The sequence below is a fragment of the Malaclemys terrapin genome, chromosome 9 (genome assembly GCF_027887155.1).
Source record: "Malaclemys terrapin pileata isolate rMalTer1 chromosome 9, rMalTer1.hap1, whole genome shotgun sequence".
In the NCBI taxonomy this organism is placed as follows: Eukaryota; Metazoa; Chordata; order Testudines; family Emydidae; genus Malaclemys; species Malaclemys terrapin.
This window is the reverse complement of record NC_071513.1, coordinates 25912617-25925053: the sequence shown is the minus strand read 5'-3', so window position 1 is coordinate 25925053 and position 12437 is coordinate 25912617. Positions and strand designations below refer to the sequence as shown.

Sequence of the window (12437 nt, the reverse complement as noted above, 5' to 3'; positions counted from 1 at the left end):
CTGGAGCAGTTTGTAATGCCACTCTGTAAGGGATCCTAAAGGGCTAGGACACTGTTAGAGACAGCGCTTCGCATGACCCTGAGCCCATGCCCACCTACAGCAGCACAGTCCATAGTTCAGGCTACCTGGCTGGTTGCATCTCCGGGCTCCCACCCATCTCCTTTGATGGAAGCTCAGCAGGTATGATCCAGTTAGGGAAAACATGCCAATGTAACGAGAACAATTTCACTTCTGCTTTTTCTGGACCATCAGGCTGGGACAGTGCGAGCGAGGGAGATTTCAGACACACCAGGAGGGAGATTCTAAAAGGAGGCTGCAAAGCAGGAAAGACTTTGCAAATTGTCTTCATGTCACTCTCCACTGAGGAAATCTCCCTCCCACCGAGATGCCGCACTGGCTGGGCTGTGGCAGGTTCCAGTCCCTACTGAGCCCCATCACAGAGGAAGGAAGTGCCAAGAACAAAAAACCCAGCACCTCTAATTAGAAACAGCTGTCAGGGGAGTTTTGCTGAGTCACACAGAACAAGCAAGCGGTATTAAGAGATATTGGAAAGGAGTGGCAGCGGGGACCACAATGGGTGCCAGTGTAAACGCGAAGGAAATAGTCTCCCTCTTCCATATATAGGGCACCCAGTGGGGCCCACTGAGCTCTGAGGAGGGAGAGCAAATGCATGGTATGGCAGGTTTTTCTGTCCCTAATGCACAGAACAAGCATCACCTTACCTAGAAATGCTTAGAAAACCTCAATCTCCCTCACGGGGAGAAACAGGGTAAACTTAGAGGGAAAAGGTTCATGAGCTTCTTTTGCAAAGATCCTTCGACCCCAGAACATAGTGTAAGAGTCTCCCACTCACCTCAGTTACTCAACCTCCAACACCACTCTCCCTCACCTGCTGCACAGGGGACAGGAGGCTCACTTAGGCCTTGTCTTCATGAGGAAAAAAGGTGCATTCTCAACTCGAGTTAGCTAACATGGGATAAAATCCTAGAGAAGATAAGGCAATTTGTGGTTTCACATGAGCTAGCAGGTTGAGTTAGACTATGAGGGAGCCTTGGGTTTACCTTGACCTGTTCAAGTGCGTTAATACTACAACTGCCTTGTCTTCACTAGGATTTTACCTCATGCTCATTAACTTAAGAACAGAACAGAACACACCTTTTTCCTAGTGAATACACAGCTGTAGTGTCTGTGAAATATTCGCAAAAAGAAGAACAGGAGTACTTGTGGCACCTTAGAGACTAACAAATTTATTAGAGCATAAGCTTTCGTGGACTACAGCCCACTTCTTCGGATGCAGTCCACGAAAGCTTATGCTCTAATAAATTTGTTAGTCTCTAAGGTGCCACAAGTACTCCTGTTCTTCTTTTTGCGGATACAGACTAACACGGCTGTTACTCTGAAACCTGTGAAATATTCAATGGCCACAGCACTATATAAGCCCTAGGGATTATGGGAAAACATTCCTCCCTCCCTGTCTTCCCCTTAGATGCTGTGCTTGGCACACTGAGCAACAGAGAACAAAGAATCTCCAGCCTTTGAAAGCTGCTTCTTGCATCTTTGTGAGGACTGGAGCAGGGTCGACATCTGAAAGAGCAGCTTCGGGCACAAAGGCAGCACCGAGACTTTTGCATGTGGTTGCATCCAGAGTCTCCTTTAATACAGAAGTACGTCTAATGAAGACTAAAGGGCCCAGCATGCAATGTTCCAGCTCAATTCAAGTGACCATTCACTCAGATTGAAAGGGAGGCATACTGGGGTCTGTAGACTCCCTGGGCTGCCCTTTCATATTAAAGGTGAAGGTGCCTGTAATTGGTTCCATTTTACATTGCCAGCAGGTATGGCTCTTAGGTACCAGGTGAATTACTAACAAAGCTCTCAGTGGGGCACAGCAGGGCTGTCCTGGTTTAGAGTGCATGGAATGTACAACACTGAAGGCTTCTTCATGGGGCAGCGGAAGGTGGTGATGAATAAACCAGGTGAAGGCCAAAGCAACATACTGTGGAATGCATGGAGGAAAGTACAGCCCAGTATGTGGGTTAAATGAGGAACATTCCTAACCAAGAGGCCACCCAAAATGCACATTTACACCTTCAAAAACACCTGTCAAAAAACAACAGCACCTGCAACTGGGGCTTTGTTTATCATGAAACACCCTCTGAAGTAACCATGCTCTGGATATGCACAGGACTGCTTATATAGCACCAGTGGTGTGTACACAGTGCTCTAAAGACAAATAAGAAAATACATCCCTGTCCTAAGGAGCTTCAAATGTAAATGAGATGGATAAATCCACAGACAACAACAGAGCCTGGTGGGTAAGGAGGGAAGCACAATAGAATAGAGAACAGCATAATCCCATGGCCGATCTTGACATGACCACAGTACCCTTCTGGATCAAAGAGTCTGAACTGAACATGGAAACATGAGCTCAGCTCCATCCAATGAGATGGGCATAGATTCCCATTCATTAGGAAAGTCAGTTTGTCATGGCACATAAGGCAGTAGTTGCAGACGTACAGACACAATGCAGGTGGCAGGGATTGGGGGGAGGTAGAGGGCAGCACCGTCTTTAGAGCAAAGTGTCCTTTATTTTACAATAAATCATTTAATGACAATTCATGAATAATTTAACCTTTTTCCAACCCCATTCACTCTGCAGTACTCTGCAGCACCAGACATGTAGAGCTCGACTTGTAAACGTTCCTGGGTGTTACACTCAGTGCCAGGCTCGCTGGGGTGACAAAGACTAGAACTGAGGAAACCTGAAAAGCAATGGTTTTTGTCACAGCAATCCTGGCAGCGACAGAGTGGAAAATGAATGTGTCTGCGCTCAAGCACAACACCCATGATGCTAATGAGTGTTTCTCTTTGGCTTCCTGAGTCCAGGAAGGAGTAACCTGGCAGCAAGAGAGCTGCAGTCTCAGTACCACAGGAGCAGAGTCCCCTACTCACCCGGCCCTGCTCAGCATGTTTTATTGCTTTCAGGACTCTGCTCCTGCAGCATCTGATGATTATCTGGGGAGCGTGAGCACCAATGATGAGAGTGTTACTGGTTAGAGTGACTGGGAGCTCTTTGCCTTGATGGCTTCCATGGGGGGAGGGAGGGCAGCTGTCCCTGGAGCTAGACAGCCAGATTGCACTCTCCTATCATTGTGGAAAATGTCACTGCAGGTTTATGACAGTTCAGAAATTGTGGCTTGGCTGTCCTAGTTCAAGCTCTGAGGATGTCCATCTGCCTGCACACTGACCTGAAAAGCTTAGGAGTTTTGTCTTAAAAGCAGACAGAGAGGCTGAGAATTTTCAACTCAGGTTCTTTTTGTTGAGGTAGATTCATTCCTATCGCAATGGCCAAGAACATGGCAAGCTGCCCTCAGGCACAATCTGCACTGCTCAGAGCCATTTAGAAGTGTCAACTCAGCACAAAGATTTGGATGAAAGTTCAAGGGACAGGAGTGTCAACAAAGGGGAGAGTCACATTTTTAAACAATATCCTGGGATTCTACAGAAATCACCCTTTCCCCATTCCTCACAAGGCCATTTTTGATACTGTAAGCTGTTGTGTTTGGGCCATTACAGAAGAATACACTACAGGTTTGTCCACACTACAAGTGCTACAGCCAAACAGCTGCAGCAATGGAATGGAAGAGCCTTGGTGATGGAAGGGTTTTTCTATTGCTGCGGTAAATCCTCTCCCTTGAGAGGTGGTTGCTAGGTTGATGGAAGAATTTTTCTGAGGATCTAGCAATGTCTATATCAGGGCTAAGCTCAGTTTAACTACATCTCCCAGGGTGTGAACTTTTCACACCTCTGAGCACTGTAGCTAGATTGACCTAAATTTTAGGTGTAGACCAGGCCTAACACGTCTTTACAAGGAGCATTTCACATGACTCTGCAGCCCTCATATTGCAGGGGGGAAAGCAGAGGTGGGGGGCTTCTTGTTTACTAGGTTGACAAGTAAGAAGTATTTAGTTTGCCTATTGAAAGGCTGGGTGACAACTCCTGGACAATGCTGAACACCAGTTCTGTAGAATAACAATTCTGTTGCTGTGGAGATAACGATCTGCTCACAAACAGGAGAGGATGGGTTCAGCCCTGAGCGATGGAAGAAGCAGGAGGGAGAGAGCCATTCAAAGAGCACCGGCCTTGTTTCAGGGCAGGAAACCCACCAGGGAATTCTTTCTAACTACAACGAAACATTTCCAAGTCTCCCACAATGAGCAGTTATTCCTTGCACACAAAAAAAGCAGTATGGAGAGATGGCCCATGGAAGCTACAGCATGTGTCTAGGCTGCTTGCATCAAGAGGGAGCACAGCATATTGATTTGATTTTGAATGTTTTATTGTCGTGTTTGTGAAACCTTTAATGTATTAGTGAGGGGCAGGTGCCTAAAATACAATAAATATTATTCTCCCTCTCCTGTCCTGTACTATACTTCTGTAACTCGGTCTATTGCTATCTGTTCAGTTCTCTTTTCCTTATTTGGATGATAAGGAATGGGGTCCACCCTGTTGCTTCTGAATCCCAGATACTTTGACAGCTGACGACTCTTTTTCAGACGACAGCATATCCCACAGCTGAGAAACAGAAAGCAAAGAGTGATCACCACCACCATCAATACCATCAGGTAGCGATTTCCTATCTGATGAGGACAAAGCCACGTGGTCTTGTTGGCTATCTTAGTTGAGAAGTTCCTGTTCTTGTCCTGATAAGAGCACAGAGTTTCATTCAGATCCAACACACTCACATGGGCAGCTTGTAGAATTTCCAGCCAGCTCAGTGCACAACAGCTAAAGGGATTGCCAGCAACATTCAGATGATTGAGGCTGCTGGACCATCTCACAGTGGCAGGTTTCTCTAAGGCCTGGAGATTGTTATTGCGAATGTCCAGATTTTCCAGTGGAGAGCAGACAAGATCAGGGGGCAAAAGACTCAACTTGTTGTCTGAGATGTCCAACTTTTTCAGCATCTTCAGACAAGGGAACTCTGTCTTGTTGTTGTCCATCTGATTTCCTCTCAGAGAGAGCTTCTGCAAAGAGAATTCCAGACCCTCCAGAGCTCCTTTTGGCATGAACAAGTCTTCATTCTCAGACAGATCCAGGGAGACCAAAGAGGTTTGGTTGAACATGTAAGGATATAGCCTCACAATGTTGTTCCTACGTAAACTCAGATACTTCAGCTGCGGTATGTCACAGAAGGATGTACAGTTACCTCTTTGATCTGAGTTATGACCTATTGGGATCTCTCTTTTATTAGCATTCTGGCTCTCACAAGGCTGGAGGCTGTTAGAACCAAGGTCAAGTGTTTCCAGTTTGGGCAGAATACCAAAAAACCACGGTGGCAAGGAATGAATGAAATTGCCTTGAAGATCCAGTGATCGCACCGACAAAAAGGCATTGTCATGCATCACGCCTGGCTCCTTGCTTTCCATATCACCAGGAGATGACTCCACAGCTATATTATGGAGACAGTTCTTAGCCATATTGAGATTCTGGAGGGAGCTCAGATTGTGAAGGAAAGTAACTGGGAACAAATTCAACAGGTTACTGCTGAGATCTAAGTCAGTTATCTTTGACAGTCTAGCTGCTGCATTGTAAATATTCAAGGATATGTTAGGTCTTGCCATCTCATCATACTGCAGTCTGAACTCTGCTGTATTGGTGGAACTTGGAGCCAAAGAGACCATGGCGTTATCAGAGAGGTTTAAGTGTGTGAGGCGATGCATCTTGGGAAGCTCTGGAAAGTAGATCAGTTTGTTATGACTCAGATCTAGCACCTGAAGCTGGTAGTGTTCCTTTCTCTCCTCCGTAACAAAGAACTCCAGGGCATTGTAACTGAGATTTAAAACTTGCAGCTGTGTGAGGCTGAAGCCCGAGATACAGTGAAGGGAATTCATGGCTAAATTCACCACTTTTAGATTTAATAGAGCCTCAAAAGCTCCTTCCTCTATTTCCGTGATGTAGTTATTGTTAAGGTTGATCTCTCTCAGCTTTAGAGTTCCCTGGAAGATGCTCCCTGGCAGCCTGGTCATCTTGTTCCAGGACAGATCCAGTTTCTTTAAAGAGGTGAGTTTGCTGAAGTACCAGGCTGCCATATCACTGTCCAAATTATTTGCAGAAAGGTCCAGGACCTTTAGATTCCTCAGTGACCCGAAGGCTCTTCCATTGGTGAAGTAATTCCTATCAAGGTGGTTTGCAGCTAGGAGCAGAGAGTGAAGATGAGTTAGATGAGTCAGGGCCATTTCTGACACAGTTGCCAATTGGTTGAAATGCATGTTGAGGTGCTCTAGCTGCCCTAACTTTGATGTGCAGCTTTCCGTCAGGTTTTGGATGAAGTTGTCAGAGAGGTCGAGCTGCTTAACCCCATGGCCAAGCTTCTCTGGAAATGTGCGGAGGCCAAGACCTTGGCATGAGACCTGAACTGAGCTCTATGGAGAAACAAGGAAAGCCATCAATGAGAGTGAAGGAGCTCAGCCCACACCTCATTTCAGACGTGGCTCCACTCCTATCACACTCACCTTACTGCTGTTTGGAATTTATACTAGAAATTCTCAGTCACAAGCATGCACCCCCCCCCCCCTTAGGCAAGTACTTTGGCCATGGTGGGCTGAGATCAAGGCATAAACTCCTTCACACACAGTTTCTAGCATAATCACAAATCCAACCTTGTGGGTGGGAAGCTCTTTCAGAGCTGTAGGGGGTTGTGACCTGGCTTTCTGAGGTACGGTGGGGGCTGGAACTCAGAGCCATCCCTTGGGTATGGTGAATCGGGGTGACCGTTCTGGGCCGCATGCTTTGGGGGCCCCCGCGGACCGGACCGATTGGCCGGTGAGGTCAGTCCCGGAAGTGATGATTCGTCACTTCTGCCCCGGGCCCCGCACCCCTCTAGGGAGGGTCCTGCTGGCACTATTACCTTCAGAGAAGCCCCTGAAGAAGGCCAGGTTATTGGTGTGTGCTGCTGAAGCCCTCCAGCCTGGGTGACACAGATGCACTTATGCTGGGCCAGCAAATCACAGCTTAGACTCAATGAAGGAACCACACAGCACCTCTGCTCCCTCTCCTGAACAAAAATAAGGCACGAGGGAGGCAGACAGCTCCCAACTGCTAGATCACCACTGTTCATTGGCTGCTCTCAGGTACCATCATCACTGACCAATCATCCTTTTCCCTCTACCAGCAAGGATCTGTGCCACACGCACTGGGCTGCAGAAGGGTATGAGACTTTGTGGAGTCTGCCAGCTGCATCCCAGAGCCTAGGCTGCAGTGGGGTGCGTGTCCTGATGGCTCCACTTTGCCATGCACCACTCCCCCAAGCACAGCCCTCAGACAGGCACATATTCAAGGAGGGGACAGGGAAGTAAGAATAGTTCCCACTGGGACCTGCCTAGTCATTTCTTATCCCACAATGAGAAACCTCAATCCTCTGGCAGCCACAATCCTCCCTCAAGTGTCAAGTGATCCATCCCACCTCCTCTAACCACAGCCTATCAGTTAGTGAGCAGGAAAAGGCCCAGCCAGGGGGTGTGATCAAGCAGGAGGCAGTGCCATGATCTCTGTCCCTTGTTTTAAATAGTTTGTCATTCACTTGAGTGACTGGCTGGGAGCTAGATCCAGCTTTAGTGCCTGGCCATGAAGAAAAAAAGATGCCTAGGAGTTAGTGCTCTCACTGTCATTGGAGAGACTGGGTTTGATTTCAGGCCCATGTTCCCTTGCTCTCCAGGCCAAGACAGCCAGGGAGTAGAAGCTGGGTAGGTATAAGGGGAGGAGAAAGCCATCGTTCTCATTGCTTATAGGGGCCCAGTTGGTCTCCTCCTCTCTCTGCTCTGTCCCCCACATTCTAATTCTATAGATCTGGTGTTTCACCAACTGGTCCCCAAAGGGGAGATCAGTCACAGAAAAGTGGGGGAGGAACAGACAATACAGGGTAACAAGATGTGTCCAAGGTATCTAGCATTTCCTGGCCTGGACGTACAAGTGCTGTGTAGAGCCTCACTCAGACACATGGTATCCAAAAAACTGCTCAAGACAGAGTCTGTCTGAAGATGAGGGGTAACAATATCACAGGGTGACAAAATGAAAGCACCTGGGTACAAGGCTAATGGTCAAAGTGGGGAGATTACAAGGCAGAGGTGGGGGGGGGGGAGAGAGAGGCTTGAAGAGAAGTTCTGAAAGTCCTTGCAGCAGAGAGAGACAAGAAAGTGTAAGAGGGGACATTAAAAAGACAGGCTATTACAGGGGTGGCTGCTAGGCTGAGGTGGTCAGAGTTTTGGGGGAAGATTTTCAAAATCTGGTTTTAAACTTTCATTTGCCCCCTTCAGTATCACAGCAGGGTATGAGCACAACCAGCAATTCCTGTCTCAGACCCGCCGGGGGCATCGTTTGGCTATTAAATCACAAAGGAACCTGGGCAATTAGCCTTACCTGCTGGCATGGCAGAGGCTTTGGGCTCACCTCCGCACTAGGCTGGGCTTTGAGAACAGATGGGAGCAGCCAGAGCAGCAAATATCCTCTTTCAGCCAGCCGGTGTTCTGACAGAAACATGATGGGCTCCAGGAGCAAGCAGCCCCTTCCCACTGCTTCAGTGCTTTCATATGGGCTAAGGGAGAGGAAGACTTCTATATAAATAGGCTCCAGTGCGGGCTTGGGGAAGGAGATAGTGTGTGGGAGTCCCAGCTACAGTACTGGGAAAATAAAGATATACGCCTCTGACGGGGAAAAACAGTGCATGAAGCCACAAGGGAAAGAGAAACTAGGGAACGGGGGTGGAGATGCCACTGCACATGCTTCCAGGTGATTATTTGAAACTATAAAGGAAATAAATATTAGAGAATAGAGCAAACAAGGCCCAAGGAAAGAGAGGAGTTTTTGTGGGGATTCCCCAGTTTGGAAACCACATTGTTGTCCAAAGGGTTTGTCCTAGGGTCTTATCTGCAGCCACTTCCTGCTGTGCTCTGGGTCAGAACTCATAGCTAAGCCTGGTTAACTTGGATAAGGGATCCCAAGCGAACAATTTGACACTGTAGGAAATGCTGGGCTCAGGCTAGCACCTAAGACCAGATGGTGCCACCAGGCAAAATGTAAACTGGAAGAGTAGGGCCCCCTTTGCTGCCCAAACTGGAATAGTCACAAGGTGGGAGGTGCTGGACATCTGAGGGGAATTGAATTCCTTGCTGTGGTGATAAACAGCACTGGGGTCCTTGTTCATCACAACTGGCCAGGCCTTCCTCCATGAGGTGGGGGAGACGAGGCTGGAGTGAGCCTGGAGAGGGAATTCCCTTCTCCCTCTTTGGGCTACTGCAGCTCATGCAGAGGGAAATTTTACAATAATACCTGACCCTTTGCTGGGGAGCGAATGCACCAAGGGTTTTACCATCCAGCTCCCATGAGTGAGTCACTCAGCACAGTCCTGAGGTGAAGTCCAGCTCACACCCTCACTAGGGGTTTCCTGCACCTGGAGTATCCCATGGGCTCCACTGGTGCTTCTGCTAGGGGGTGCCCAGTCTCCCACAGCCCATGGGCTGCTTCTATTCCCAAGATCAGAGAAGCCTCCCGAAGGGATGGAGCCTCCCTGAGCTACATCAAAAGAGAGGCGAGGGCAGAAGAGATGGGCTCATAGAAGTGGCCTCTGTTTAAACCCCTGGCATTCCACCTCCTCTCCTGCCCCCCAGACAGTAACAAATGTACCAAAAGGGGAACATGCCCACCCCAACCACACAGCTCTGAGCAGCAGCAGCAGCCAGCAAGAGCCTTTCACCTCCAGTGTAGGGTGCAGTGCAGAGAGAACAGAAGCCATCACTGGGGTGAGTGAACAATGAGTCGGCAGTCTCAGTCCAGGGCTCAGCAAGTAGGTGTTCACAACATCCCTTCACCCCCAGTTAGCCCTGAACTGAATGGGCCACAGAGACTGACCACCTGTCTTTCCCTAGCGGGGCTTAGTATAGGGTGGAACAGGCACGGCTGGAGCCAGGGGTATATGTGGGTGATGGGAGGGGCAACTTGTGCTGCCACTGCCCATTATCACCATGCCCTCTTCCTGGGAGCCTGATGGTGCGAAGCATGGCTGGAAGATGATTGCCTGGTATTTACACTGCACTGGGGGAGAAAGAGGAGAGAGAGGGGTTTTTCTATGACAGCCTCATATTTAGGGTGACCAGATGTCCCGTTTTTATAGGGACAGTCCCATTTTTGGGGACTTTTTCTTATATAGGCACCCGACCCTCCCACCCTCTGTCCCATTTTTTCACAGTTGCTATCTGGTCACCATACTCATATTAGCTCCCCTAGTACCAGCATATATCAAAAAAGAATTTTTCTGTAGTCACATATCCAGGGCCACTCTGCCACCTACTGGTTGGTCCATACATATCAAAACAAGAATGTTTGGCTGCTGGGACAGTTCATGGGATATTTTGCTAAGTGGACTTTTTTGTTGGTTTGGCTCAATGCTGTTGACTCTTCATTCCTTTCCTGCAGCAAGCAGCACTGCCACTGACCAGTATGCACAAAAGCTTATTTTGCAGCAATTGTTTTAGATGTTTCCTAATAGGCTATTTCCCCAGCTCCTGGTGTCTTTGGTGAAGGAATATGGTGTAGTCTTAAAAGGAGGTGGAGCACAGTGGAACTGAGCTGAACTGGGCCTGCATGTTAGATTTTTCCATCCTCTTGCTGGTTTACATTGTAGGAAAGCTCTTTGTTTCTTATGGTTCAGGGCTCAAGCAAAATGCAGTGCTGAGGGTCACATGCATCTCAGTGAATAAACAGGGCTCTTATGAGGGAGTAGAGAATCCTGTGGAAGTTCTAGTCTCTGGACTGGAAAACCAGGTACAGTGCTTTAAACCCATCTTCTTCGTCAGTCCTCATTGGGTGCAGGACCCCTGAAGGCATCAGCTCTTCTAAACCTTGCTTGTTCATATTGGTTCTATTGAAGGCCTGGGTTCAAGGCTATGAAGGCAAACACAGACCTTAGAGAGAACAAGCCTTTATTGTTCTTTAGAAACAATCAAAATATGTCACAAAACGTATACAGCTCAAAAACGTGGAATCTCCATCTAAGGAGACACTGGCCTGCAGCTCTCAAGCTCACCTCCTCCATCCAGCTTCACCATCCCTAGCAAGGAGCAGAGGAGGGGGAAGGGAGTACAGGGAAGGGAACAAAGTTAACTTCTCTGGTTATGGGTGACATAACTCCCTAGCACAAGACCCAGGCTCTGTGCATCCCCTAGCCTTTTTCCACATCCCCAGAATGTCAGATGGGGGAACCCAAACGAACTCCTCTGTGCACTTTAAACAGCTGCTTAAGGCCTTTAGGGTGAAATTAACTGAAAGTCCCTGATCAGACTCTGGCACACTCATGTACTCCTTGGAGAATCCCCAGCATTTCCATCCAAAGGCTGGGAATTCCCTGTGCCTATCCATATCTATTCTGCCCTTTGGAAGAGGAAGAGGTGTCAGTGCTGGCACCAATGACAGCTGCAATAGTGCTGGGCATATCTGCACCATCTGGAACACAGACACACTCAAAGGGAACAGCGCCTGGGGTAGGCTCCGTCCTGGGAAATATCTTTGTGCCAGTGCAGGTACCTGTAGTGCTAGAAGCGGTATCTTGTGCCTGTGCTAATCCCTGTGCTGAAGATAGTGCCATGATGAGTTTGGCAGCATGAAAAAGAGCCTGCTTGGACCCCTGACTGTAGGGCCACATGAGTAATCGAATATGGCCCTGCATAATATCTTTCACAAGGCAAGTTGAATTGGGCTCTCTGGAGTGCGTCAGAAGAACTTACACAGCTGGTTCAGAGGGGATCCCATCTTCTTCCATTATGTTCTGGATTGAAGTTGGAGGCAAATACTGCTGTTGGGATTCAAGCAATGGCAATGTAGTCAACAGCTTTGAGGGGGGTTCTCCAACAAGAGGAGAAATTGATGGTGGTGATGGTATCAGCACTGGAGGCCTGAGTTGAGGAGGAGTATGTGCCAAAGGTGACAGCAGCACTGGAAAGGAGTCCACAAAGGAAACGTGTCGGTGCTGGAGTAGAATGATGCCTGTTTTTCTTCTCCTTAACCTCTCTCTGCAAGTTGGATGCTTCCTCTTCTCCTTTTTCTCTGGGGCAGGGTCGCATGGAGATCTGGAAGCCTGTCTTTTGCTTACAGCATTGACCAGCATCTATTCTAACAGGACCAAAGGAGTCTTCAGTGCTGTCACAGACCATTGTGCCAGTGTGGACTGTCTACATGGAGCTTGTGGTGAAGGATGGTGCCAGATGGAAAGCTCAGCCTCTGCAAGCGTTAGCTTCGGAAAGGTGGACCTCGGGCCCGATATTGAGGGAAGTACCAAGGCAGGAGTGGCTAGGTGCATCTCTGGCCTCTTTAGAGAAGACCTCAGCACAGCAGCAGACCTCAGGCCTCCTGCAGGAGTATCAGGTCAGTCTGTTTGGATGCTTGCA

The 12437-nt window shown here is 48.3% G+C and overlaps 1 protein-coding gene across 1 annotated transcript; it reads right to left on the bottom strand.

Annotated features, from left to right (window-relative positions):
• Positions 1-4427: 4427 nt before the first annotated feature.
• Positions 4428-8538, bottom strand: LOC128843617 (transforming growth factor beta activator LRRC32-like). Its single transcript, XM_054040584.1, has 2 exons — positions 8419-8538; positions 4428-6425 (listed from the first exon to the last, which is right to left on the bottom strand). Exons 1-2 carry the CDS (start codon positions 8536-8538, stop codon positions 4428-4430), a joined length of 2118 nt encoding a protein of 705 aa, XP_053896559.1.
• Positions 8539-12437: the final 3899 nt, after the last annotated feature.

Coding starts and splice junctions, on each gene's coding strand:
- LOC128843617 (XM_054040584.1), bottom strand. CDS start 8,538: ATGTTTCTGTCAGAACACCGGCTGGCTGAAAGAGGATATTTGCTGCTC. Junction 6,426..8,418: donor AGCCTCTGCCATGCCAGCAG/GTAAGGCTAATT, acceptor GTTTCTCCATAG/AGCTCAGTTCAGGTCTCATG.